The sequence below is a fragment of the Carassius auratus genome, chromosome 36 (assembly GCF_003368295.1).
Source record: "Carassius auratus strain Wakin chromosome 36, ASM336829v1, whole genome shotgun sequence".
In the NCBI taxonomy this organism is placed as follows: Eukaryota; Metazoa; Chordata; class Actinopteri; order Cypriniformes; family Cyprinidae; genus Carassius; species Carassius auratus.
The window spans coordinates 216,114-241,034 of record NC_039278.1 but is presented as its reverse complement, the minus strand read 5'-3'; the positions used below and the strand labels follow the sequence as shown (position 1 = coordinate 241,034).

Below are 24,921 nucleotides of genomic sequence, written 5' to 3'. Positions count from 1 at the left end.
GAAAGATCCTCCTAGTCCAATTTTCTTTGGTTTTCCAGCATCTTCTGCATATTTGACCCCTTTCAAATGACTATAAATAGTTGAAATCAGGTTTTTCCAAACAATTCTGGGATTCAATTCAGTTATTTATCCTTGTGGACTACTAGATTTTGTATTGTATGAAATAACATAAGGCAGTTAAAAAAACAAAGACCCCCCCCATTTTTTATTATTTAAACTTGCCTTTCTGCAAGGGTTATGTGAACTTCTTGACCCCAACTGTTCACTTAAGTTGAATCAACATGCGGCAAAAGTTTGTCGTTTTTTGTTACAGATTGTCCAGCACAGCATGATTAAACCTGAAGTGCAACTGCCCTTAATTAGAAACTAACCTAATTTGTCTATAACGAATTGACCACTAAATGCATTAATAGTGTCCATGGTGTCAAAGCTCTCAACAGCTCAATGGAACATATCATGTTTCATTTCGGTGTGATCCGCAGCCCTAAAACTAAACCAATAATAAAAAAAAAAAGAGCCATCAACCTACAAACATCTGTCTTATTGTTTTCTCTGCATATTAAGATGGGATAGAATACAACATAAAATACAAGTTGCACACTTCATCTTTGCTGTTGTAAACATTTTTCTATTATTGAGCTTGTGTTATTATTTTGCTTTTAAATTTTAACAAATTGAAGTGACCTAAAGCTGAGAGACTGAAGGAAGCAATGAGACACGATTTAAGACTCAGTCTTGACTGGTCAGGCCAGAAGCCTTGGATTAAACAGTCAAAACAGTTGACTCGAAGGCTAAAAAAAAGAAGGAAAGTGATATCTTATTCCCACCACACAGCATGTTAACATGGTAGCGCAATTTTCCACTCAACACTTTTCTCAAATGAGGGCACACAGATTACACTCAATAAGATCATTTGTTATTTTTACAATTTGCATGTATAACAAATAAACATTTAAAAAAAGATTAGAATGATGTACAGTATTCTGCTGTGCACACCACTACATCCATCGTTTCTGTCCAATGGGAGCTCCTGAAGCAGGGCTGCTCATTGGTTGCTGCAGCGCATGGGGAGTGGTCAGGAACAGAGAGGAGATCAGAGAGGATATCTCATGAGTCCAGAAAAAAGGAGGAGAAGGAATGCTTTCTGGATGAAGGTAGAGAAGATGAAGGAGAAGGAGAAGATGAAAGCTCAGTTGCTGTAGATCTGTCCTTCGGGAGGCTGCGGCAGCTTCATGTTTTCTTTGCACATCATGAGTCGTCGCAGCTCCTGCAGGACCACACGGATGCTGTATGAATTCTGCCACTTGGCCAGCGAGGATACAGCTCGCATGTCAACCTGAGTCAACCAAAAGACATGTAGACAATGCATTAAACAGTGCAGTAAAGAAAGATTTTTTTTTGAGATTCTCTAAACAGTCCTTCAGAATTGACCTATATGTCTATTCTATTTAAGAAAAGCAACATACATTTTATGACTATAATTTCCAGCATGCAGAAAAAGCGGATGGAATCATGGAGAGTGGGTCTGTACACTTAATGGAAATATAATATGGACTCGTGTCTGAAAATATGAAATGGCAGAAGGCTGCATGTTCTGCAAGTATGAGTGAATGAATGCCATAGTTTCGTAACATAATTATTATACATGTTATTTATATATATATATATATATATATATATATATATATATATATATATATATATATATATATATAATTATTATAGCCCAGTTCATGCTGATTACAGTGTTATTAGACTTTAGCCATTTAGATGTGTATAAGCCACTGAAAAAAGCACAAATGTCAGGGCGTGACAAAACTTCTCCAGGCCCCAAAAATACCCTTAGACCTCAGAGGGTTAAACCGCATAAATGCATCGCATTACACCAAATAATGTTCTTTTTAGCAGCATCATATGACCCGTTTAAATACTACTAAATGTTACTTCACATCTCAGCGATATGTCCAGAAGTATTATAAGATGACTGTAGAGCTTTAGCTTGAACATTAATCAAACATACTTGCCTGTAATTAAGATCTTGGTCAGATTGGTTAGTTAAGTTTGATTAGGGTTTGAGCTGAACTGCCCTGAGCCAGAGGTCTAAACGCGGGTGAGAAGATACTGATGTTTGTGCAGGAAGTGCGAGAAAGGTTTAGATATTCTCAATGTATGTGACAGCTAGGGCTGGGCAAATTTTTTAGATTTATCAGTTAATTTGAATTTTGAATTAATTTGTTTTGCCATGATTACATTTTTTATAAATCGAGGAATTACGATTTTGAATGGAAATATTACCAAACATTAGAATTAGAAACTTTGACAATATGCCAATGTTAACAGTGAAGAGAAAAGAATGATCCACCCGCATGTCGGCGCATGGATTAACCGCTCAGGTTTGACACGCTCCATCAAGAACCATAAGGTGCCATTCATTATGGACACTTTTGTGTTGACAATGATGTGATGTGGGACAGAATGCCGTTTCATGCATGAGATGCTCCACGAGATGCAAACGTGCAATAGTCGAACGTGTCCATGTTCACATAGAAAAAAACTGTGAAAAAGCAATGCAATCGAAGGAAAACCTGTAAAGAACTACTACGACAGGCTGAAAGCTGCTGTTCATTGTTTTAATAAAGAAGTGTTCTTATTGCAATGATTTGGCCACTTCGATTACGGCTTTAATTGCTGCTGTTCAATAAGTGCCACCTAGTGTCAGAAGGAAAACAAACGGTCTGAATTTGCATGCCCTGCTGTAAATTTTGTTTGGTTGATGAAAAACAAGCACATGTCAATTCTAAACATTTAATCAATTCCAATAAAGTACTATTTGTTTCTAGAATTATTGATGGAGCAGATAAAATACATTATTTAAATGCTAAAATGTGAGTTTTACCATTATATGAAACTTTATTCAAACAATTTGTTCATGTTATTAGATAAACAGTTGTCAGTCTTGTTGTCTAGCATTACTTAGTTGAGAGAAGGCAGGAAGAAAATCCCACAAGAAAAAATTGTAGTGTATCCGTGATCTGTACGGACGGAGCCCCATGGCTTGGCACACGTGACCCACAGATTAATTGCAAAATGTAACTATAATAGAGTACAAGTTTATCATTTGTTCGTATTTACACAAGCAAGCGAATTTGAAAGAATTACAGAGAGAAAAGGCGAAAGGGAACTCGATTCATTACTCGGGCGCTGCTCTCTATGGGCACAGCCACAAACATATGTCTCAGACGGCACGTGAACACCGAACTGAATCCTCTGAACAGACACAAACACATTAAATTATGATTAAATACCCATCTCGTACAATCATTTATGTAAACACCGTCAGTTATGTCTCATGTGAATGAAAACAGCCAAGAAAGAAATCAGATGTGATGTGTATCATTATATCGGATCTGTGCTTCAGGTCTTAAAGGGGAAGCGGCCTATAAATACTGCTGTTGTCATTAATGATCGTCAAACAACAAAACAGCTAAGATAAAAATCTATATTTATTTATACAGTGAACACATTGCAGAGTTATTTTCCCTAATTATTACATCTCTGTATTTGAAAACAACCAACCTTATTTTATTTGTAACATTCTGTTGTATGTGATTTTGTATTTGTTTTTATTTTTACTCGTCTCTTTAATCATGTTTAAACGTTTTTAGTTAATCTAGTAGTTTTTGTTGTGGTATCAAAGTAGAACATCGCTTTAAGTAATAAATGGAAAGCAAGTTAAATTGAAATATTTTTCTTTTCTTGCTGATCAGAAAAATGACCTGATCTGTGGGTGAAAAACCATAATGTGATCCGAACCGTGAGATTTGTGATCCATTGAAACACTAGTTTATTAGCAATTCAGAATTCCTGCTCTCAATGTCTAGATATACACAATATGGTAAAAAAAGGAATTATGAAGGGCATAAATTATGAAGGTCCTAATGAAACATAAAAGATACATGATAAAAGTCACAGATGAGGAGGAACTTGAATATTCAGTGCTCAGTTGAACTTACCACACCATTTGAGTTATGCACTCCATTCAAGTTGATCTTCGTCACAAAACGAACAAAAGGTGGCGTTTCTGGATATCTTGGTCCACATTCAACTCTTAGGCTGTACATCCTGTTCTCATAGATGGTCTGCATGAAAAAATTAATCACACTGATTAATCCCTTAATTAAAAACATATCGCTGAAAGTCATCAGCCTAAATACCTGTTCAAACCAAGAATGATAACTAAACGATATAACAGCGCCCGCACCAACGTATGATATTGGTCTGTTGCTTCAGTTTTGTCATTTAAACGTTTCTTTAAAGCAGGATGGATTGGTTGTCAATGTTTTAGTTGTTCATCAGATGGGAAAAAAATATAATTCTGAAAGTTATTCCAATGATATTGATTCTGCTATTCTTTTCAAGCAAATGGTGATCAATGTAGACATCTGGTTTGGTCCTGTATCATTTACAGCTCATAATAAAACATTATGCCTGATGAAAATATTTTATGCCCTGATGATTAGTTTAAACGTAAATACAACTGCTAAACCACTTCAGATTATGTTAATTCCATATAATGTTTGGAGTCAAAAACGTTTTGAAGTCTTCATCAATGCCTAGAAGCACAGTGATGTCTGCTATTAAGAAGTGGAAAGTATTTAGTACAACACAGACCCTTCCTGGTTCAGGACGTTGCTCCAAACTGGATGAAAGAGCCAGGAGGAAACTGGTCAGAGAGGCGACCAAGAGGCCAACAGCAACTCTGAAGCAGCTGCAGGAGTTTATGACAAAGAGTTTTCACTGTGTGCATGTGACAACAATCACAAATTCTCCACAAATGTGGCTTGTATGGGAGGGTTGCAAGAAAAAAGCCACGACCGAGCTTTCCCAAAACAAACCGTGAAGATTCTGAGGTAGATGTGACTAAAATTTAATTATCTGGCCTCAAAACCAAACGATAAGTCTCGCAAAAATCCAATACAGCATTCCTCCAGGAGCATTCCTCTGTTATGGGGTGTTTCTCTGCAGCAGGCACTGGAGCACTTGTCAGGACAGAAGGAAACATGGGTGGAGCAAAATACTGTCAAATTCTTGAGGAAAATATGTGTCCCTTTGCCAGGAAGTAGTCAATGGAAGGCTACTTAACCTTCCAACATGACAATGACCCAAGGCACACAGCAAAACTGAGCACACAGTGGTTGAAGGAGAAAAAGCTGAATGTCTTTGCATGGCCCAGTCAGAGCCCAGATTTAAACCCCACTGAAAATCTGTGGAAGGACTTGAAGACTGCAGTCCACAAACTGCATAGAAGTGTGAACAGAATAGAACAAAGATACTGAATATAACGAATATTGTCGTTTAGATGTGCAAAGTTAGTAGCGATATATCCCGACATACTAAAGGCGGTTGAACAAAATACTGACACAAGGGAATGATCCTTTTTCCAACTGTTATAGCTTTCACTTGGATGTTATAAGTTGCTGAGCTTAAAACATCTTACAATCTTCATTTCAGGATGCAAAGCAACAAAATGTGATTTTTTTTTCTATAGCCACGCTGACCTCTTGTTTTTTTTGAGTAGGAACATGTGAAAAAAAAACTTGATGGATTTACTGAGGCACAGTATCTTAAATTAATTCAAAAGAGCCATGTAGGCTAGTAGAACTGACCCTAGGGGGTCCTATGATCATTCCTCTCCAGCGTGTGAGGGTCATGTCCTCATCGTCTTCCAAACCCCAGCTCACCGTCCCATCTCCAACACCCTTCTGACCCTCCTCAAGCTCCTCCAGCAGCCGGAAGTTACGGGGGACTTTCACGCCTTTGAAAACAAATGCACAATAATATAACTCATAGTTATCACACACACTGGATGTGTTGCGCTCAATTCAAGCTATGTTTCAACGTGAGAGACGAACTGAGTGAAAGCATATTCACTCTCTGACAGCAGATGACGCTAGGGGTGCGTGATAAATATCGTACGATAATTAATGCGCATCTCGTCAGTAAAGTCGGTTCTCTAATCAGCGGTAAATTCCATCAGGTGTGTCATTTCGCATAGAGCAGCTGTTTCTTCACGGAGCCATTGTTAACTGACTGGCTGCGCAAATAAACGCTGATAATGAACGTGGATTTGCGCAGCTAGTCCACTAAATTAAACTGTTGTAAAAATTTATCAGATTTTTGGATCATTTTTTTTTTCAACCTCAGTCCTGATCAAAACTACCAAATGTTGAAAACATTTTTTTTAACTCTTTAATTACCAAGTTCATAAATGAGGTCACTGATTTGGGAAATGTATAATGACAACGGACTTTCTCAGCCGCTCTAGCAATGGACACAACCAGGGAAAACTATCAGCATGGATTTTTGCAGATAACTAGGGCCCTATGATTTCCACAATGCAGAAAATGCGGACGGAATCCAGATAGAAAAATGGAATTCAAAAGTTTAACGTGGACTGTTACGGAATGTCAAAATGAATTAATATTTTAATAAAACAAATTAAATTTTTAATGAATTAATAAAAAGTAGATCATTACATTTAAATCAAATCACGATATGGAATAATATCTGTAAATATTAAGCCAGGAAAGTCTATTTAAATATGAATCCTGCATGTTCTGTGTGTCTCTGTTAATGAATGGCGTCGAAGCGCGGTTTCGTTTATTACAAATGCAGAAGCACGCATGACGCCCTGGTGATTTCAGCGTCTGTCGCCTTAATAAATATGAGGTGGTAAACACATGAATAACATCTCAAGAACTGCTCTGAGAGTCACTTCATGAGCATTTGACCGTTTGATTCGAGTAAAACTAGCGTCATATCCCATACACAGAACTGTAAAGGTATTCACAGCAACCCGTCAAAATAAAAGGTTTATTTTAAAGACATGTATTTGCCAGAAATGTATTACTGTTGTTCAGGAGAATGTACATAGCTCACTTACTACTACTAAAATAAAACAAACATTATTTTTAAGCAATAATTGCACAACATTTCTTCCATGTTTTACTTTTAATAGTTTACCAAAAAATAATGTTTACTTAATTTTCAGTAATTAAAAGATAAATTAAATGAATATTTTATCCCTCCGTTTGATAACTAGAAAAATGTAAAAACACAACAGGATTTCTGAGGGGGAAAAAACAACACATTTAAAAAATTAAAAATTTCATAGGGTTCTAAACATCTAACTTTGTTAAACTTTAAATAAATTGATGTGAAAATTTATAAGTTTCCTGATTTTAATTAGACATGCTTTTTAAATAAATACAATTTAATTTAAACATTAAAAAAAAAAAAAAAAAAGTCAAGAAAAAGAAAAATGGAAAAAAATGAATTTAAATAAAAATAAAACGGAATTTGGCAAAAACTAAAACAGATTTCCTAGGGCCCTAGATAACCGATAACTATTTTGATGCATTTGTGTTTTTGATATGTTGTGTGATTGACAGCTTGCGCTTGAATTAATTTCTATGCTGAAAAAAAGTTTAGAGTGAACTGTGGGAAATGATGGGTACGAGGCAGTACTTGAACGCTTAGATTTGATCAGTGGCACTTGGCCTGATATTTTGAACCTCAATCAATAACAATACACATCCAGTGACAAGTGCACAGTGCAACAACACCTGCACACTTTTGCAGTGGCCTAGATTCTGGAAGAATTTTCTCCCCATTGGGACTATAAAATGATCTTTAAGAGTTATAATCCATTAACCAAGAAAAGTAGCAAACACGCTACGTGGTGAACTACAACTTCAAAATTTTGATTTTAAGCAAATGACAATCAAATTAAAAGCATATACAAATTTTTAAATAGTGTGTCAGCATGGGAAGACAATCTATTACGTCATTTGCTTAAATATTTTGTTTATATTAAAATATAATGTTTATATTAAACATTAAATTAAAAAAATCACTTCCACCATGAAGAAAAAAAATGGCATTTCTTCTACCAAAAACCCTACTGTTCCACTCTATAACTCAAGAACATACAATGAGAAAAAGCATAAAGTATATATATAGTAATATAAGCTAATACTTTAGTGTATAATAATGTAATAGTGAAACGCTACTTTTTTTTTAAAGGTGTATGTTATGTGCTACAAAGCACGTGAGTTAAAGAATGTGAAAAATGCTAAAATAGTAAGACAATATGTACTTTACATTTTCAACAAGAGGTCCGCAAAGGAACTGACATTATTAAAAAGTTATTGTGCATTATGAAATGTTAGGTTTACAACACCACTAAAGTCCACGCTCGTGTCTTAAATTAAGGTGCTGCCTACATATACGGCATTTTGGCAAAAAAGTATGATTAAACCTAACGAACTGCCAACAAAGAAAGCATGTTTAAAACATGAACCAGGTTCAACTGACACGGAACGCGGCCGTGGTGCACAAACTGCAGTCTATCTAGAGCACAAGGATTGAGACACAGCCATGGTGTAGTTTCTCTATCATGACGATGCAGTTGAATAAGCTACATGGCTAATCACCAGAGTAGTCAGATTATATTAAAACCCCGTTGTCCTTTAATCCATTTACATTAAGAGCGATGTATATAGATCGTAAACTATTTATAACAGACTAAAAAAGAAGTAAAATCGACATTAAACGCGATAAATGTCACTGCTTTGACAGGCTAATGCTGGGCAAACACACCCACATGAATGCCGAGACCCTAAACACAACAAGACGAGCGAATACTTCATGGAAAGTATATTTCTTCGCGTTTTATCATTTCATAACACTCGTTTTGGAAACGAAAGAAAGAAACGGTTTAATAGAGAAGCAGTTTTTCATAAATGTACCTGATCCGGCGGCGGCCGCCATCTTGATTCACAGCAGCGGGGACGCGCGCCAACTGTGAACGATCACCTCATGAATTATTCATATTAATAATCAGTGACCCTAGATACTGAAGTTCACTCCTTTATTATTCGTTACATACTCTTGAATCTGTTATAAAGTTAGTAATTTTCTTTGGTTTTATTTTGATATTATTTTTATTTATTATTATTTGGTAAAGTATTTGAAAGTCAAGAGTTAAAAAACAAAAAAAGCAAAACAAAAACACACAAACAAATTGAAAGCATCCAATATAGCCGAGTAGGAAAAGAGGTCTTATTTTAAGTTGTTGTTTTTATGTATTTTTGTATTTTATTTATTTATTTTTTTTAATGCAGGAGGCTATAGAAATACATACATAAATAAATATACTGCAAAGTTATAAATGTTTTAAATAGGCAGAGGAAATGTAAATGTGAACAAGTGATTTAATTTGCATTTAGTCCTTTAGCAGATGCTTTTATTCAAAGCAACTTACAAATGAGAACAATGGAAGCAATCAAAACTAACAAAAGAGCAATAATACGTAAGTGCTGTGACAAATGGTCAGTCTAACACAGTACAAGTAGCAAGTTGTTGTTGTTTTTTTTAATTGATTTATTTATTCATAATAAATAAAAAGTAAACAAACAGACAGAATAGAACATGAATATGGAACGCTAGTGTAAGAGGGTCAATATTTTAATACATAAAATTAAAAAAAGTAAATATAATAGTATTTTAGAGGGTATTTGTTATATAATTAAAGAAAAGAAAGCAAGTAGTAGCCAAAATAGAAACAGAATAGATACTGCAAGAGGTTCAAGAGATGTGATTTCACCATAGACTGTATAAAAACCGATTTTATCGTTAAATAAGCATAAATGACTGTAATCTTGTTTTGTTTTTTGTTTACGTATTCAAATAGCAAATTGCTAAGCAAAATCACATTTCACACACACACACACACACACACACACACACTTATATATATATATATAACATAATTGTGTAGAAAAAAAGTAAATGGGTCAATCACATGGGCTAAAGTCCTGTTTAGCTGTAACCTGCACCAACAAGTTTTTTGAAGACCTTGCTCAACTGGTTTAGGTGTGGTTTAATAAGGGTTGGAGCTGACTGCAGGTTTGAACATTCCTGGTTTATTTTAATTTTATTTTATACAAATATTTGTGGGATGATTTGACAATTTTTTTCCTGGAGAGTCTCTATGCCAGTTTTTGTGAAAATCTGAAAAAGAGCCAAAAACTAACTGAGACAGAAAACATTTAATGCAAAAAAGCAGACTTAATTGACATATTACAGCACCACCTAGTGTCAGAAAAATCTCTCTGCTCTTGATAAATATCTGTGACACACAATTTTTTAATTTTAATGTCTAAGTGGCGTTTGGTCCAGATACTTTTAAGCGTTTTTACTTTTTTTATGCATAGGTTTTTTATAAAGACGAGGTCCCAAAATAGAGATTAGTGGGGGGTTTGGGGGCATACTCCCTCGAGAAAATTTTGATTTTCTGACTTACAAGTGTGCATTACAATATGTTTTAAATAATATAGGTTTAAAACCAAGTCAGTGTGCAGTAGCAGCATAAATTATTTTTCAAGATAACAGATTCTTAAACATAACAATCAGACTAAATGTTGAAATGAATGATCCACGCTTAAAACTGGAAATAGAGAATATATGTGACCCTGGACCACAAAACCAGTCTTAAGGTTAAGTCACTGGGGTATATTTTTAGCAATAGCCAAAAAAAAAAAAAGAAAAGAAAAAAAAAACACCTTTTATGTATGGGTTTTCTTCTATGCCAAAAATCATTAGGATATTAAGTAAAGATCATGTTACATGAAGATATTTAGTAAATTTCCTACCATAAATATATCAAAACTTAATTTTTGATTAGTAATATGCATTGCTAATAATAATAATACGTTTTTTTTTTAATGGGCATTTTTACCTTTATAAAGCCATTTTTTTTCTAAAAGTGTCCATTATCTTTTAAGTCAAATACTTTAATCTGTGAATCTGTGAATTAGAATAATAAGACATTTGGGCTTTTACCAAGCAAATTAAATCAACAGAAGCTGCATTTGAAGCGGTATTTAGATGTATTTACACACTGTTTAATGCAAGACAAGAATGCATTTAACCTGCAATAACAAATGCATGAATAATGTTTTGATAAATTAAACATAAAACATTGAATACTGACATTGAAGTGATTTAACACATGAAAAAAATTGTCGAAATGTGAAATTAAAACCACCAATAGGTGGCAGCAAATTACTGTTAATAAGCAGTGGTGGCTCCTAGGTTTTACACGAAAAACAAAACCAAAAGAAAATGAAGAAAAAAAAAAAGGAAAAGAAAAAACTACAAAAAACAAATACTGGGGAAGGCACACTTATCGAATATTTCGTCTGGGGAACCCACTCGATTATTATCATTACTATTATTTGCTTAACCACTTTAAAAAGGCTTTTTGATGGCTTTTAGTCAGAAAACATAAAGAAAACCATACACATACAGCAAGATAATTTAGGCTAATTTCACTTACCTGGCCTCACATTTTGTGCTATTTAATTAAGCAGACTGCTGTAGCCAATATCTATGGAGGACGAAACCTGCAAAAATAATAAATAAATACATATGCAAATAAATAAATACATTTGTGTATATTAATACACCCATTCTAGTTAAAATGTATATTTAAATAATTAAACGTGTGATGAAAGTAGCCACATGCAACATGCTAATGAGAGGGTGTCAAATATGGACTTGGTGTCATAGAATGGGGGCGTGGCTTTCTCTCTTACAGGAAATGCAAATTCAAATCCAGTATAGCCTACTTAAAGGGTTAGTTCACCCAATAATCAAAATTATGTAATTAATAACTTACCCTCATGTCGTTCCAAACCAGTAAGACCTCCGCTCTCAGTCCCTCTATTGAAGCTGTATGCACGGTATAACTGTCCATGTCCAGAAAGGCAAGAAAAACATCATCAAAGTAGTCCATGTGACATCAGAGGGACAGTTGGAATTTACTGAAGCATTGAAAATACATTTTGGTCCAAAAATAGCAAAAACTATGACTTTATTCATCATTGTCTTCTCTTCTGTGTCTGTTGTGAGAGAGTTCAAAACAAAGCAGTTTGTGATATCCAGTTAGAGAACGAATCATTTTATTTAACCGGATCTTTTTGAACCAGTTCACCAAATCGAACTGAATCTTTTTAAATGGCTCGTGTCTCCAATACGCATTAATCCACAAGTGATTTAAGCTGTTAACTTTTTTAATGTGGCTAACACTCCCTCTGAGTTCAAACAAACCAATATCCCGAAGTAATTCATTTACTCAAACAGTACACTGACTGAACTGCTGTGAAGAGAACTGAAGATGAACACCGAGCCGAGCCAGATAATGAAACAAATGGAGCCTCATCATCGGTCTCTTCCCCGTGCATGCACACTGGTGTCCTCGTGGGTCCAGGAAGGGTGCACTGAGGGACTCCCGCTCCACCAGAGCCGTGTGTCACCGGACCCGCGATCTGGACAAGAATGGCAATCGTTTACAAGGCCGACGGGCCACGATGCCGGGCCGTCCATCCCCTTCAATCGCCGTGGCCAACGAGCAGGATGCGGCCGCTAGAAGAAACCGCCACCCCTCGTGCCCCGGACCGAAGAGGGGATTGCATGCAACTCCGCCCCTTACCTGGACCCTTCCTCCATGAAAAATGCCCGACCCAAACGAACACCGCAGGACGACGAGGACACCAGATCCCCTGTTTATTTTGGACACTCTCCCCCTTTGGCCAATTTTATTCCCTCCTTTCATTTGTTTAATTCTCTGTTAATAAAAGCCTCTCTGAGGCCTGACGCCACGCCCACTGTGTCTGTCTTGTGCTCCTCCCGATACTATATATATAAAAACATCACAGAAACCTAAACTTCATAAGTTTGGCAATAAACTGATCAAGCATAGTAAAAAATATAGTTAAAGAGCCACACAGATGGGAAATCAAAAATTACCTGTATTACAGTGTATGATGTAGCTGTCCATCAGTGTAAACAATGTGCAAAGTACATTAAACCAAAAAGTACACGATTTATAAAGTTATTGGTTTCTAAAGTAAGGAGTCGACTCTGAATTGCTGAAATGAGTCGTTATATTTTTACAAATCTTTTGCCCATCTCTACGTCACTAGGAACACTTTGCTTAATAATCTCCGCCTACCGTCTTGGGAGAAACGGAACTGGAACTGGCTCTGGTTGGTGTGATAGCATCATGTCGAGGAGACAGTGTGTTTTTAATTGTAAAGGCAAGTTTGTTTTATTTTCACTGCCAAAGAATGAAGATCAGAAGAACCAATGGCTAAAATTCATTTTTACCACAATACCAGAGCAGTACAACAAATCCCTTTTGTTGTGTTCACAACATTTCACTGATGACTGCTTTTCTAATCTCGGTGAGTGCAAGGCAGGATTTTCAAAGCGTTTGGCCATAAAAGAGGGTTCATTACCAACTTTAATTAGACCAATGAGCATCTCCGAATCACAACGCAAAGTATGATTATGAAGTTATGTGTTTGTTTTCTCCCGAGCGTCTTATCAGTATGTGTGCTGTCTACAGCCTTTGTCTGTGCGTCATTAAAATGAAGTGTAACAAGTGCTGCTAACAGATATTCTGTGATAAAGTAATCCAAATGAAAACAACGCGATGTCCGTTTTTCACGTCTCCCTTCGTTATATCCAGAGCCAAGGCTTGAATACACCCACACAGAAGAAAAAGCAGCTGTTTCTAAAGTTTTTTATTTTACTGTTTGCTTCGCGGTGAGAGGAATAAGACATAATTCACCCCAAATAGATGCTAACGCATAGTTTACCGTGGAGGTGTGTGCGGAACAACCAATCAAAACTATGTCAGTTGACCAATCAGAACACAGTATGCTACCGAAAGGTGGGGTTTAAGGAAACTGAATCTTTTGAACAGCTTCGCGCGAACCGTTTGGGGATCTCTGAAAATTGAGGTAAATTTAAAATGATATTTTGAAAAAATGACAATGTTTTTTAACCTTGGATGGATTTAAACCTGTTGTACAGGACTTATAAACAGTGATAGGAAGCTTAGAATTTTCATCTTACTGGCTCTTTAATTGTATTAAAAATATATTTATTTAATGAGTATACTACAAATTTATTATGTCTATACTAACTGAAAATACACTGTTAGAATGTTATTTCATGCTTTCATCAAGAACAAACTTTCACTACAAATTAATTTATAAAATACTATACTTTTCACAAATGTATTTGGTGAAGGATGAAATATATATATATATATATATATATATATATATATATATATATATTCATCTTTAAGAAAGTACACCGGCTAGGTTCTTAAATCAAAAATCAAATTGGCGTAATGTTACAAAAATTGTTATGTGTCAGTGGCACTGTGCCCTGAAGGTACTTAACGTTTCAAGGCAGTGCCATGTTGTGGTCAAAAATCATGATAATTAATATTTTCATGAGTTATTTTGTCTCTATATACAAAATTGTCACGGATGAGCTAGGCTCTCTCACATCCCAATAACAATGTGCACATTCCCTGGAATGCTTTCTGGACACACCAGCTCGTCATCACTAATTACCTCCCTATATAAATGCACACCTCATCGTCTGGTCTCACACTGAGCAACGGACTCATTCCTATTCTCCCTTGTAATATTCGTAGACTCCCGGACCTTTTGTCTTCTATCTTACTAAATTCCTCTTCAGGACTGACAACAAATGTTGTATGTGCCATTGTCATCTCATACTCAGCACAGCACATCAATTTGACGACAGTGTCCAGTTAGTCAAAAGTGATAAACCAATAATATAAAGCCATTAAGGAGGGGGGAAGAAATGCTCGTTTTCACTCAATATCCTGTTAATCTTGAGTACCTATAGAGTAGTACTGCATCCTTCATAACTCCAAAAAGTCTTTAGTTTTATTATATTCATAAGAGAAAGATAGTCTGTACCGATTTTTCCCGGAAAAACACGACCGGCTGGAGGCGTGACGTGTGGGCGGAGCTAAAGAATCACGATCGCGAGTAAGCTTTTGCGTTGAGAGCGTTTGGAAGCTGAGACATTACCGTGAGGAAAAAAACATCCAAAACAAACGATGGCTAACAGTCAGATTCAGCGTATATTTATGATCCAGAATCAGATCCAGAGGCTGAAATTGAACAAGAGCAGCATCAGCAATCAGTCTCTATGTGGTATGTACTGAAACTGTATATATTTGCTTAGCGGTTTTGGAAAATGACTAAGTTCCCCTTTGTCGTCTTTTTTTTTTTTTTTTTTAAGGTGTACATGTGGAAAGTGCAGTTTGATGACAACATCGCATGTTGTTTACTTGATGTGCGCCGATAGCTAAGTTAACAACACAGAGATATTTGAAGCAGTTTTACTCACCGCATGCTGTTCCAACACACGATCGTGACCCTTTTTCGTTGGGACTGCATCATCCTTAAGAAATAACGGATACACAAATCCTGCGTCAAACTGGGCCTTGTTTGTAAAACAAGCATCTTCGAAATGCAGGGAAAAAACACAAACACTTGCACAACTCCGTTGATGCTCTGTAAAAATAAACTCCATCCACTGGTCCCTTAATGCTGTTTTTTTTTTTGGTAATCTGTGCAGGGTTGTCTTGCCCTGGCAACCAAAAACACACTCCTTTTGTGACATTTGGCGACGCTCTCGCTCTGATCAGTGAAGTCTGTTGTGCTCTCAGTGCTCTGCTATACGGGAGCGCACGCTCTTCCAGCAGAAGTGCCTCAGGACACATATAAGGAAATTCCGCTCCATCTAACGTCACACAGAGCCATACTCGAAAAAAACTTTCCCAAACTTGTGACAAACCGGAAGGAGTTTTTGGAACAGAAATACTCCTTCAAACGAACAACTTAATTTTTGAAACTTTGTCCATGTTTAGCATGGGAATCCAACTCTTTAACAGTGTAAAAAACTCAGTATGCATGAAATAGCATTTCACCCCCCCCCCCCCCTTTAACTATTAATACTCAAACTTAAATAAAATGCTAATAGCTTATAAACTGTTTTGCCTCTTGTCATGTGACTGGCCTTGTTAAATTACTTGAATTATGCCAAAAACATTAATACCAATTTTGCCATAATCAGCTGAACTTTATCCACCATTTTGATTTACATTGGAAAACCTACTTTCTCGAACTCCTCCTAGACTGTTGGTCCAGTTTGATTAATTTCATCTTCAGACCATGCCTGCAAAAAGTTTACCACAACAACAAAATTGAAGGCATTGTGCCAAACTGTATCTGAGGGTCTGCAAAGCTTTAAAGTATTGGCACCAAACTTTGTGTGTGTCGGCATCATCACTGACCACACCACATCAATTTGGTAGCACTGCCACTTATTGGTTAAAAGTTATAAAATATTAATTAGAAGTTATTATTAATGTAGTAATTATTAATTTAATTTATTTATCACTGCGTTCTGGAATAAATGCAATAAATATGGAAGACACTTTCAGTGTTTAACAGTTAGATTTATAAGCAAATGTGCTGTGGAGGTCTGAAAATTTGTGCACAGGTGATAAAGAGGAAGAAGGTGAGAATGTTTTTCCTCATGTTTTGCTTGTATAGAGCGGTCACCATGATATTTATACTTCACTGTCTCTCTGTTGACTACTGTCTTGGCAGTTTTCCATATTAAACAAGTGATCAAAGAAGTACTGGTACATTAAATCTTTGGAGTGACTCCTGTCAGTGCTTAATTGTGACAAATGTCGATCTCGAGTGATGTAAAAGTCACTCTAGCATGAATTCTGATGACTGTTTAAAGCGATTAGAGAGTCGGACTTGTAACCTGAAGGTTGCGGGTTCAAGTCTCCGATCCGGCAGGGATTGTTGGTGGGGGGAGTGAATAACCAGTGCTCTCTTCCATCTTCAGTACTGCGACTGAGGTGAGACCCTTGAGCAAGGCACCGAACCCTCAACTGCTGCCCATTACTCCGTGTGTGCACTTGGATGGGTTAAATTCAGAGCACAAATTCAGAGTATGGGCCACACATCACTTCACTTACTCACATTACAAATTGTTCAATCTGGTTTAGTACCACATATGGAAGTGGACCAAATCTAAATCGTGAAGAGCAATGTCACATGCAGGGTTCGGACCGAGAGTCATTGATGTAGAGCCAGTCTCGTTCTAATTTAGCTTTGATCCTTTTGTTTTTGTTATAAAAATTTACAATAATCATTTGCAGGTTCTTGGCTCAAAACCATGAACTGTGTTACAGTCAGATTCCAGTTGATTTGTGCAGTTCACATTATTGTCACATATGAGCAGAATAATCGATTGGGGCAATTTTAATCTGCACTTTGAGCATAGCCTAATGTTGATGTTATTTTGTCTGTTGTATATTCAAGTTACGTTAACCTTGTCATTAACTTGTCTGATTGAAATACTTTCCCAATTTCTTTGAGCAATATGTTACATTTATATATACATTTAAAATCACACACACTGTTTCCGTTAGTTTGGAGTTTGTTTGCACTGTTTTCACAGTCGTGTTACTTGTCCTGGTTGTTGATTTCGATTTTATAATTTTGTTCAGGTCTCTTTGCTTGTGTATTTAAGTTCCTCTCTTTCTGATCTGTATTGTCCAGTCTTATATATCAGTTGTGTGGATATGTTGCTGTTCTCTCTGAAGAGATTATTGCCCTTTTGGATTCAAGACTACCTTCTATCTTCATCCTTATGCACTTGTAGCACTCCGTGACAGACAGACATCCCCCACCCACACACACATACATTCACTTTGTAATAAAAAAAAGAAAAAAAGATTTGTCTCTTTCAGGAAAGCAGGATAGGGTATTTTAATGATAATTTTGTAAAATACAAATAAGCTTTATAGATCTTTATTGGAAAAGATTTAAACAATATTTATCATACTTGTTTAAGGAATTATAAACAATTCTGCACATGCACCTGTGGAACAGTCCTTAAGACACTAACAGTTTACAGGTGGAATACAATTAAGGTTACAATACGTTACAATAACTTAGGACAGTAAAGAGATCTTTCTACTGACTCTGAAAAACCCCAGAGAAAAAGATGACCAGGTTCCCTGATGACCTGTGTGAACAGGTGAGTCCTGCTGCAGATGTAGCCAGGGAAATACACTGCAATGTCTGTAATTTAAGACACCTACAGTAAGACTACAGAGAGGAAGGAAGGACAGCTGATTGTTCTTGCTGTGGAAAACCATGTGTAACCATGATGTGTTCAAGAAATTAAATGTCTAGGTGGAAGAGTAAGGCAACATCTCACAGCAAAAAATTGCAAATCTGGTGCAAAAAATGAGAATGAGTTGCAATGTAGTACATATGCTGTTAAGAAAGTTTCTGAAAATAAAGGCAGTTGAATGTGAAAGGGTGTTTCTTTTTTTGCTGAGTATACAGAAAGGACAATTAATATATATTCATATACAAGCAGTTAATATGTATGCAATATAAATTAAGTTATTAGAAGAAAAAAAAAATTATATATATATATATATATATATATATATATATATATATACTGTATGTGTGTGTATGTTCTTACTGCATAATTCATACATTTCAAACCAGACAGCACATTAATGACATTCACTCAGGGAGTATTTAATCTTTCTATGTTCCTTTATGGTATTTATAACAAATTAAATTATTTTTCAAAATCTTTATATATATATGTATAAACAGTAAATATATAGTGCTGTTCCGGTAAATGTATACATCAGAAATAATGACACAATGCTGCAAACATATTTTTCACAACCAGAGGGAGATGAATGCTTGTAAATATTCTACTTGCTTTGTTGTCATAGAGTTCTCAGTGTCTGTCATCTCTTTTGCTGACTCTGTCTCAGTCCTTACTAAACAGAATCTAGGTCCATATTTACATTAGAAGTCAGGTTGTATCACAATTCTCAGGCACTGTTACATGAGATAGTTCCGTCACTCCTTTTACGGGATGAGATTTTTGATCCTTTCTCGTCAACACACCAGCAGTGGCCTCTTTGCATTCCTCTTGATGACCGACACTGTTTCAAGAAGGTCAAAAAGAAAATACAAACTATATTATTGTTTATAGAGAACAGATAACAATATTATAATGTACATCATTACCATGGGCCATCTCATTCGGATTTACAAATGGATTTGCAAAACATTTCAAGAACCATTGGAACTGTTTTAACAACAACAACAACAAAAAAAATGTTTAACCGTTTTATCAATCAATCAATCACCTTTATTTATATAGTGCTTTAAACAAAATACATTGCGTCAAAGCACTGAACAACATTCATTTGGAAAACAGTGTCTCAATAATGCAAAATGATAGTTTTAAGCCCTAAAACACCTTCTGTGTTGTCTACACACCTGTTTCCTCCTGAAGAACCCTTGTCTGTCACAGTTGGGGATGTAGATGTCCGGAAGTGAATGAATAATTGTGAGATCTATACTTTGGAGGACTGTGTTTAGCAGTTTGCGACAAGGACCCTACAGAATTAAATAACAACAATGAAAACACATTATGAAAGCATGTTTTCATTTCTGCCTAAAGATCATAAAGTAGGAACACTATATACTGTAAATATGTATGTAGAACAGTAATTTACAGAGTCAAAAATATATTATTTTCAAAAATATTACCTTTTCATTGTTTTCAGTGATTGATTGATGATAATCTGAAACATAATACTTGACATTTTAATATGATTACAATATAACTTTTGTTCAATTGAACTGCACAAAGGTGGTTGTACTTAAAATAATAGTTCAGGACAAAGGTTCCGGAATACCTTGGACTGTAATATAGAGTATCAGATATATATGTGAAGTATGTACTTACTTTCTAGTGTATATATCTACATGCTTAGCTTTAAGGTTTATTTTGTTTTGGTAAGTCAGTTCCTCAAAATGATTTTAACCAGACAAAATCCATTTTGACTAATCAATTTATTCTCAGTTTAAAGAAATGCACCTAGACCAGTGATCTTACCTGTAGGTGGATGGATGTCAGTAAAGGTACTTTTGATGTTTCTGCAGACCCCTCGTCCTTGAAGCAGTGCCTGAAGGGGGCTTTGCTCTCCAAGAGGAGGGATACACCGAAGACCCTGTGTACAAGGTAGAGTGTAAACCCCACAGGGTTCACCTAAAGCCAACACGGATGTGATCTCCTCCCTTGATAAACGTTCACCTCTGTGGCCATTGGGTTCCCCCGTGGGCCCATTACACAATGTACAGATCTTCTTTAAGCCTAATACAAGGGAATTAGAACCATATAAGCTTAGTTGAATGGCAACCAAAAGTGATAGTAAATAATGAAAAGAAACCATCTTTGTCCAGTTTAGAAAACCTCAGCAGCTTTAAAAAAAAAAAAAAAAAAAAATTCAGAGAATGGTCTTCTCTCTTCTGCTTCTCTTTCGCTTTTGATTCCCTTCTTTAATATTCAGTGGAAGTGGAGTGGATGTGCAGGAGACATCTGGGATCTAAAGACAGTAATTAGATATAAATTGACCAAAAATGCAACACGGGCTGCTTTTAAAGAGTTGAGATGGTTTAGGGGTGGGAGGCTGAGAGAGCAGAATTTGCTGGGCGTTAGATAAGAGGTGGAGTTACATTATAACTGTGTCACTCCCATTTCTGCCACAGCTCAATTTCAAAAGTTATATCCAAATTAAGCTGGATTTAATTCATTAATTATATGAACGTGATGTTTAATGTTTCCACTGATGCACATAAAGAATGGGAATGCTAATGGATAGCTTTCTCTAGATATAATATAACTTCTTATTGTGACCCCCAACCAAAAATGGGTTTGACTTGACATTTAAGCCATTGTGCTAATGGTTTCCACTATGTACTTAGGCTTACAGTGCTGGGAAACAAAGCCCTGTTAGGGGACAGTAGCATATACTGTGCTTACTATAGTAAAGCCCTTTTTTTCTACTAATTTCTACTTGCAGAATATATAGGCAATATTCACTGATATTCACTTCACTGTCTTTGCCTCATGTAGTTGCCATTATTAAAATTGAGCAGTTCTATCCAAATGTTTTTATTTTTATTTATATAAATGTCAAATAACAGATCACAGTTCAAGAGACCAAACTGTAGACAATCTGTAGTTACCATGTGAAGTAGTAATGTCAAGTTTTTTTATGTTTGACAAATGGCTTTAGAACAATACCGTGATGTCCTGGTTTGTGGTAAAATAATCAGTACTTTTTTTTTCAGTTTAAAATAATTGGGGTCTATGTTTTCTATCTTCTGGATTTTTACTTTAGGATGCTGTGATGGTGTATTATATTAGTTGATTTGGCAGCAAGGCAAAAATGTCTCACACCCGCAGGAACTCCCACACATTGCCAAGTCTTGGGCCACTATAACAAATTACTCTATTGCAATGTATCATTTTTTTTTTCAATTGTCTCCGTTTCCACCACCCCCCCCCCCAAAATCACACACACACGAACACGAACAAAATCCTTTTTCATGAAGTCATAGTTGATCGCTTAATGACTTTAAGCCTGTTTTTCAAGAACTTCACCCTTGATCTGTCATTGCACTGATTTTCCCACCGCAATGATGTCATAATTAATCGCCTCAAGTAGGAAAATGAGCACCACATCACAGGTGTTTCTGAGTGACATGGGGAAAAATTAACAAGGGCTTTTCCCTCTAACCACAAAAAAAAAAAAAAAAACATTTTACTGATATCCAAGGGTATTAGTAAACACTCTGTTTGTGCTTTGTCAGACAATAATATCTCCTTAACCCTTTTGTGCTGTCCAGGTCTGTGGGACCCGTTTTCACTTTTATCAAATTTATATTATTTATTTTTTCAAACTCAGATTCCTATATCAGAAAAAAAAAATAATTAAATGACCACTTACTGTACACCCCCACCCCCCATACATATTTATATTACATACAGAATGTTCGGAATGACCCGGAGCTAGTAAAAGAGTGGAAATTTAGGTCCTGTGTACCTTCATTCAGTTCTCCTATTGCCTTGGCCTGCTATTAGTACAGTGTGTGTGTGTGTGAAAGACAGAGAGCGAGTCTGTAAGAGTGTGAGTGTAAGTGTGAGTTTTTTGTTTCTGCCCCTGCCATTCCGGCAAAAGGTTGTAGCATTTTAATTTATAAATGTGATCTAACAAAAGTAAAGGGCAATTGTTTTCCATGTATGTGGTTTATTTTGCTTGTAATTGGGACAGGGGCGTTGCACAAGATTTTTATCCCTACATGAATAAACTGCGTACTGTATGATAACCAAACAAGACTTGATGGTCTGAATTGCTCTGCCTACTTTCCAGTCCTTCCTAATCTCTCATTTGCACACTGTGCTCAGAGCAACACTCATGCTCCCTGCTCTCTTCACTTCCACCATCATCCTCAGTCACATCTTCTCTATCTTTCTCTACATGAAGGATACATTTGATATTAACCTCTTATCCTAGTTATAACCTACTATAATAAAACACACTATGATGTTAGTGTCACTTAACACCTTTCAGTCAGAATGGCTAAATATGGTTTGCTTTCACTTTGAACTATATTAGCTCACCTTGTTTCAAATCCAAGGAAGAGGATGAAGGGTCTGTTGCTATTCCACTCCCTGATGTGACAGTTTCTGAAACTGAGGGCCATGTGTTTCACAGTGTTAAGATCTGCTTCTACTAAATCTGACAAATATAATGTTGTTCATTTGTAAACATTTGTGTACATAATGTAAACGTTAATTTCAGTAATTCAACTTAAAAGGTTAAACTAATATATTACATAGACTCATTACATGCAAAGTGAGATATTGCAAGCCTTTATTTGTTGTAATTTTGAGGATTATGGCTTATAACTATGAAAACCTTTTCACAGTATTCTAATTTTGAATTTGGTGTTTTCATACTGTATGTGTCATGGTCCTGTCATGATCTTGTTTCTCTCTCTGTCTCCCTCTGCTGGTGACTCTTCTCCCTTTCTCCCTCACTCTCCATTTCTTTATTACAGCTGTCTCCACTTCCCATTAGGATAATTTCCCTCCACCTATTTCTCATCCTGCCTCATTATCTTTGCTACTTCTACCCTCTCTTTTTCCTGTCTCTTTGTCAGATTGTTGTCACCTATGAGCATGGGTCATTGGCGTCTGCATGTTCGTTTTGTCTTGTCCTGTCCTGTCACGGTTTGGTTAGTAGTTCACTACCACTGCCGGAATTTCTCTGTGTTCACCATTTGCACCCACAGAACCTTACCTGCTGAATAACGCTTCGGCCTCCCCGCTCTGCGAGCACCGACCGCCGGCTCCTCCGTGAGTCCCGTAAAGCCTCCGCCTAACAAGTCTGCTGGTCACCCCTGCCACAGAGGTCATCTAAGTTTATTTGTACTACCCAGTCTACGGGTCATCTTCTGTTAAATCCATTTCGTCTACGCCTTTGTTGAAAATATCAGTGGCTAGACTTGGTTTCATTAAAGGACAATTGTTATTGCACTTGCATTTGAGTCCTTTCTCTCTCCATTATCATCAAAGAACAATCTGACCACGATATGGACTCAGCGAGTGGCAGCCCGTTCCAGACCGCCGTTGAACACCAGGGTGTCCTTCCTGGAAAACATGAGGAGGACATCTCCGCAGCCTGACATGCCGTCGAGACACTGGGCGCCGAAAATGTCCAAGCTTTCCTGCCAGGTCCAAGCCTACGCCTCCAGCCTTCCGCCTCTCATGGTCCTCCTTTCCTAACGGAGCCATGGATCAATAATCCTCCGGTCTTTTCGGGTGAGCCAACACAACGTCGCTCTTTTCTTACCCAGTGTTAGGTGGTATTCTCGCTACAGCCCGTTACGTATGCTGAGGAGAGAGCCAAGGTTACTTATGTTCTCTCACTCCTCAATGGCCGGGCCCGCGAATGGGGAACGGCTAACTGGGAGACTGAGGCAGAGTGTATCTCAAGTTTTGAGCGCTTCAAGGAGGAGATGATTCGGGTCTTCGACCGCTCCGCCTACGGAGAGGAGGCTTCCAGTCGACTTTCCACACTTCGGCAGGGGAGGCGTTCCATGCCTGATTTCTCCATTGAGTTCCGGACCCTCGCCACCACTTGCGAATGGAACCAACCTGCGTTGGTCGCTCACTTCTTGGAGGGGCTTTCTCCTGAGGTTCGGGATGAGGTCCTCGTCCGTGAGATCCCTGAGTGTGGCCGACCGCTTTTCTAAATCGGCTCACTTCATTCCCCTTGCCAAGCTTCCTTCTGCTAAGGAGACTGCCCAGATTATGGTTGATAATGTGTTCAAGTTTCATGGGTTGCCAACTGACGTCGTGTCCGATAGGGGTCCGCAATTCGCCTCTCAGTTTTGGAGAGAGTTTTGCCGTCTCATAGGTACCACTGCTAGCCTTTCCTCGGGTTTTCATCCCCAGACTAACGGTCAGGCCGAACGAGCCAATCAGATTGTCACCCGCATGCTCCGCAGTCTAGCCTTTCACAATCCCACCTCTTGGGCCGAACAGCTCCCCTGGGCTGAGTACGCTCTTGACTCTCTCCCATCCTCTGCCTCAGGTCTTTTCCCTTTTCAGTGTTGCCTCGGTTATCAACCGCCTTTATTTTCGTCTCAGGAGACCGATTCTAACTGTCCGTCCGTTCAAGCCTTTATCAGTCGCTGCAAGCGAACCTGGAGGAGGGTTAGATCTGCCCTATGTCGTTCTAGAGTACGCATGTGTATCGCTGCTAATAGATCGCGTGTCAAAAGCCCTCGTTATGTTTCTGGTCAGAGAGTTTGGCTATCTACATCAAATTTACCCCTCCAATCGGAGTCTCGTAAACTGGCTCCCTGCTTTATCGGACCATTCTGCATAGTCAAGATCGTTAATCCTGTCGCCGTCAGACTTCGTTTGCCACATAACCTTCGTCGTGTTCACCCGGTGTTTCACGTTTCTTGCATTAAACCGGTCTCCCGCACCCCCCCCCCCCCCTTCTCTGCCGTTCGTATCGAAGGCTCCCCG

At 37.2% G+C, this 24,921-nt stretch overlaps 2 protein-coding genes across 2 annotated transcripts; both read right to left on the bottom strand.

Moving 5' to 3' along the window:
* Positions 1–522: 522 nt before the first annotated feature.
* Positions 523–8,893, bottom strand: LOC113054893 (ubiquitin-conjugating enzyme E2 variant 1). The gene is made up of 4 exons (XM_026220668.1): positions 8,811–8,893; positions 5,667–5,815; positions 4,014–4,139; positions 523–1,336 (listed from the first exon to the last, which is right to left on the bottom strand). Exons 1-4 carry the CDS (start codon positions 8,830–8,832, stop codon positions 1,190–1,192), a joined length of 444 nt encoding a protein of 147 aa, XP_026076453.1. The 5' UTR covers positions 8,833–8,893; the 3' UTR covers positions 523–1,189.
* Positions 8,894–18,737: 9,844 nt separating this feature from the next.
* On the bottom strand, positions 18,738–20,266 carry LOC113055666 (insulin-like growth factor-binding protein 5). The gene is made up of 4 exons (XM_026222067.1): positions 19,930–20,266; positions 19,581–19,615; positions 19,308–19,427; positions 18,738–18,967 (listed from the first exon to the last, which is right to left on the bottom strand). The coding sequence occupies exons 1-4, from the start codon at positions 20,264–20,266 to the stop codon at positions 18,854–18,856; spliced, it is 606 nt and encodes a 201-aa protein (XP_026077852.1). The 3' UTR covers positions 18,738–18,853.
* Positions 20,267–24,921: the final 4,655 nt, after the last annotated feature.

Coding starts and splice junctions, on each gene's coding strand:
- LOC113054893 (XM_026220668.1), bottom strand. CDS start 8,832: ATGGCGGCCGCCGCCGGATCAG. Junction 5,816..8,810: donor GGCGGCCGCCGCCGGATCAG/GTACATTTATGA, acceptor TTGTTTTCAAAG/GCGTGAAAGTCCCCCGTAAC. Junction 1,337..4,013: donor TGCATAACTCAAATGGTGTG/GTAAGTTCAACT, acceptor TGGTTGACTCAG/GTTGACATGCGAGCTGTATC.
- LOC113055666 (XM_026222067.1), bottom strand. CDS start 20,266: ATGGTTTCTTTTCATTATTTACTATCACTTTTGGTTGCCATTCAACTA. Junction 19,616..19,929: donor TGACATCCATCCACCTACAG/GTAAGATCACTG, acceptor ATTATGTTTCAG/ATTATCATCAATCAATCACT. Junction 19,428..19,580: donor TCACTGAAAACAATGAAAAG/GTAATATTTTTG, acceptor TTAATTCTGTAG/GGTCCTTGTCGCAAACTGCT.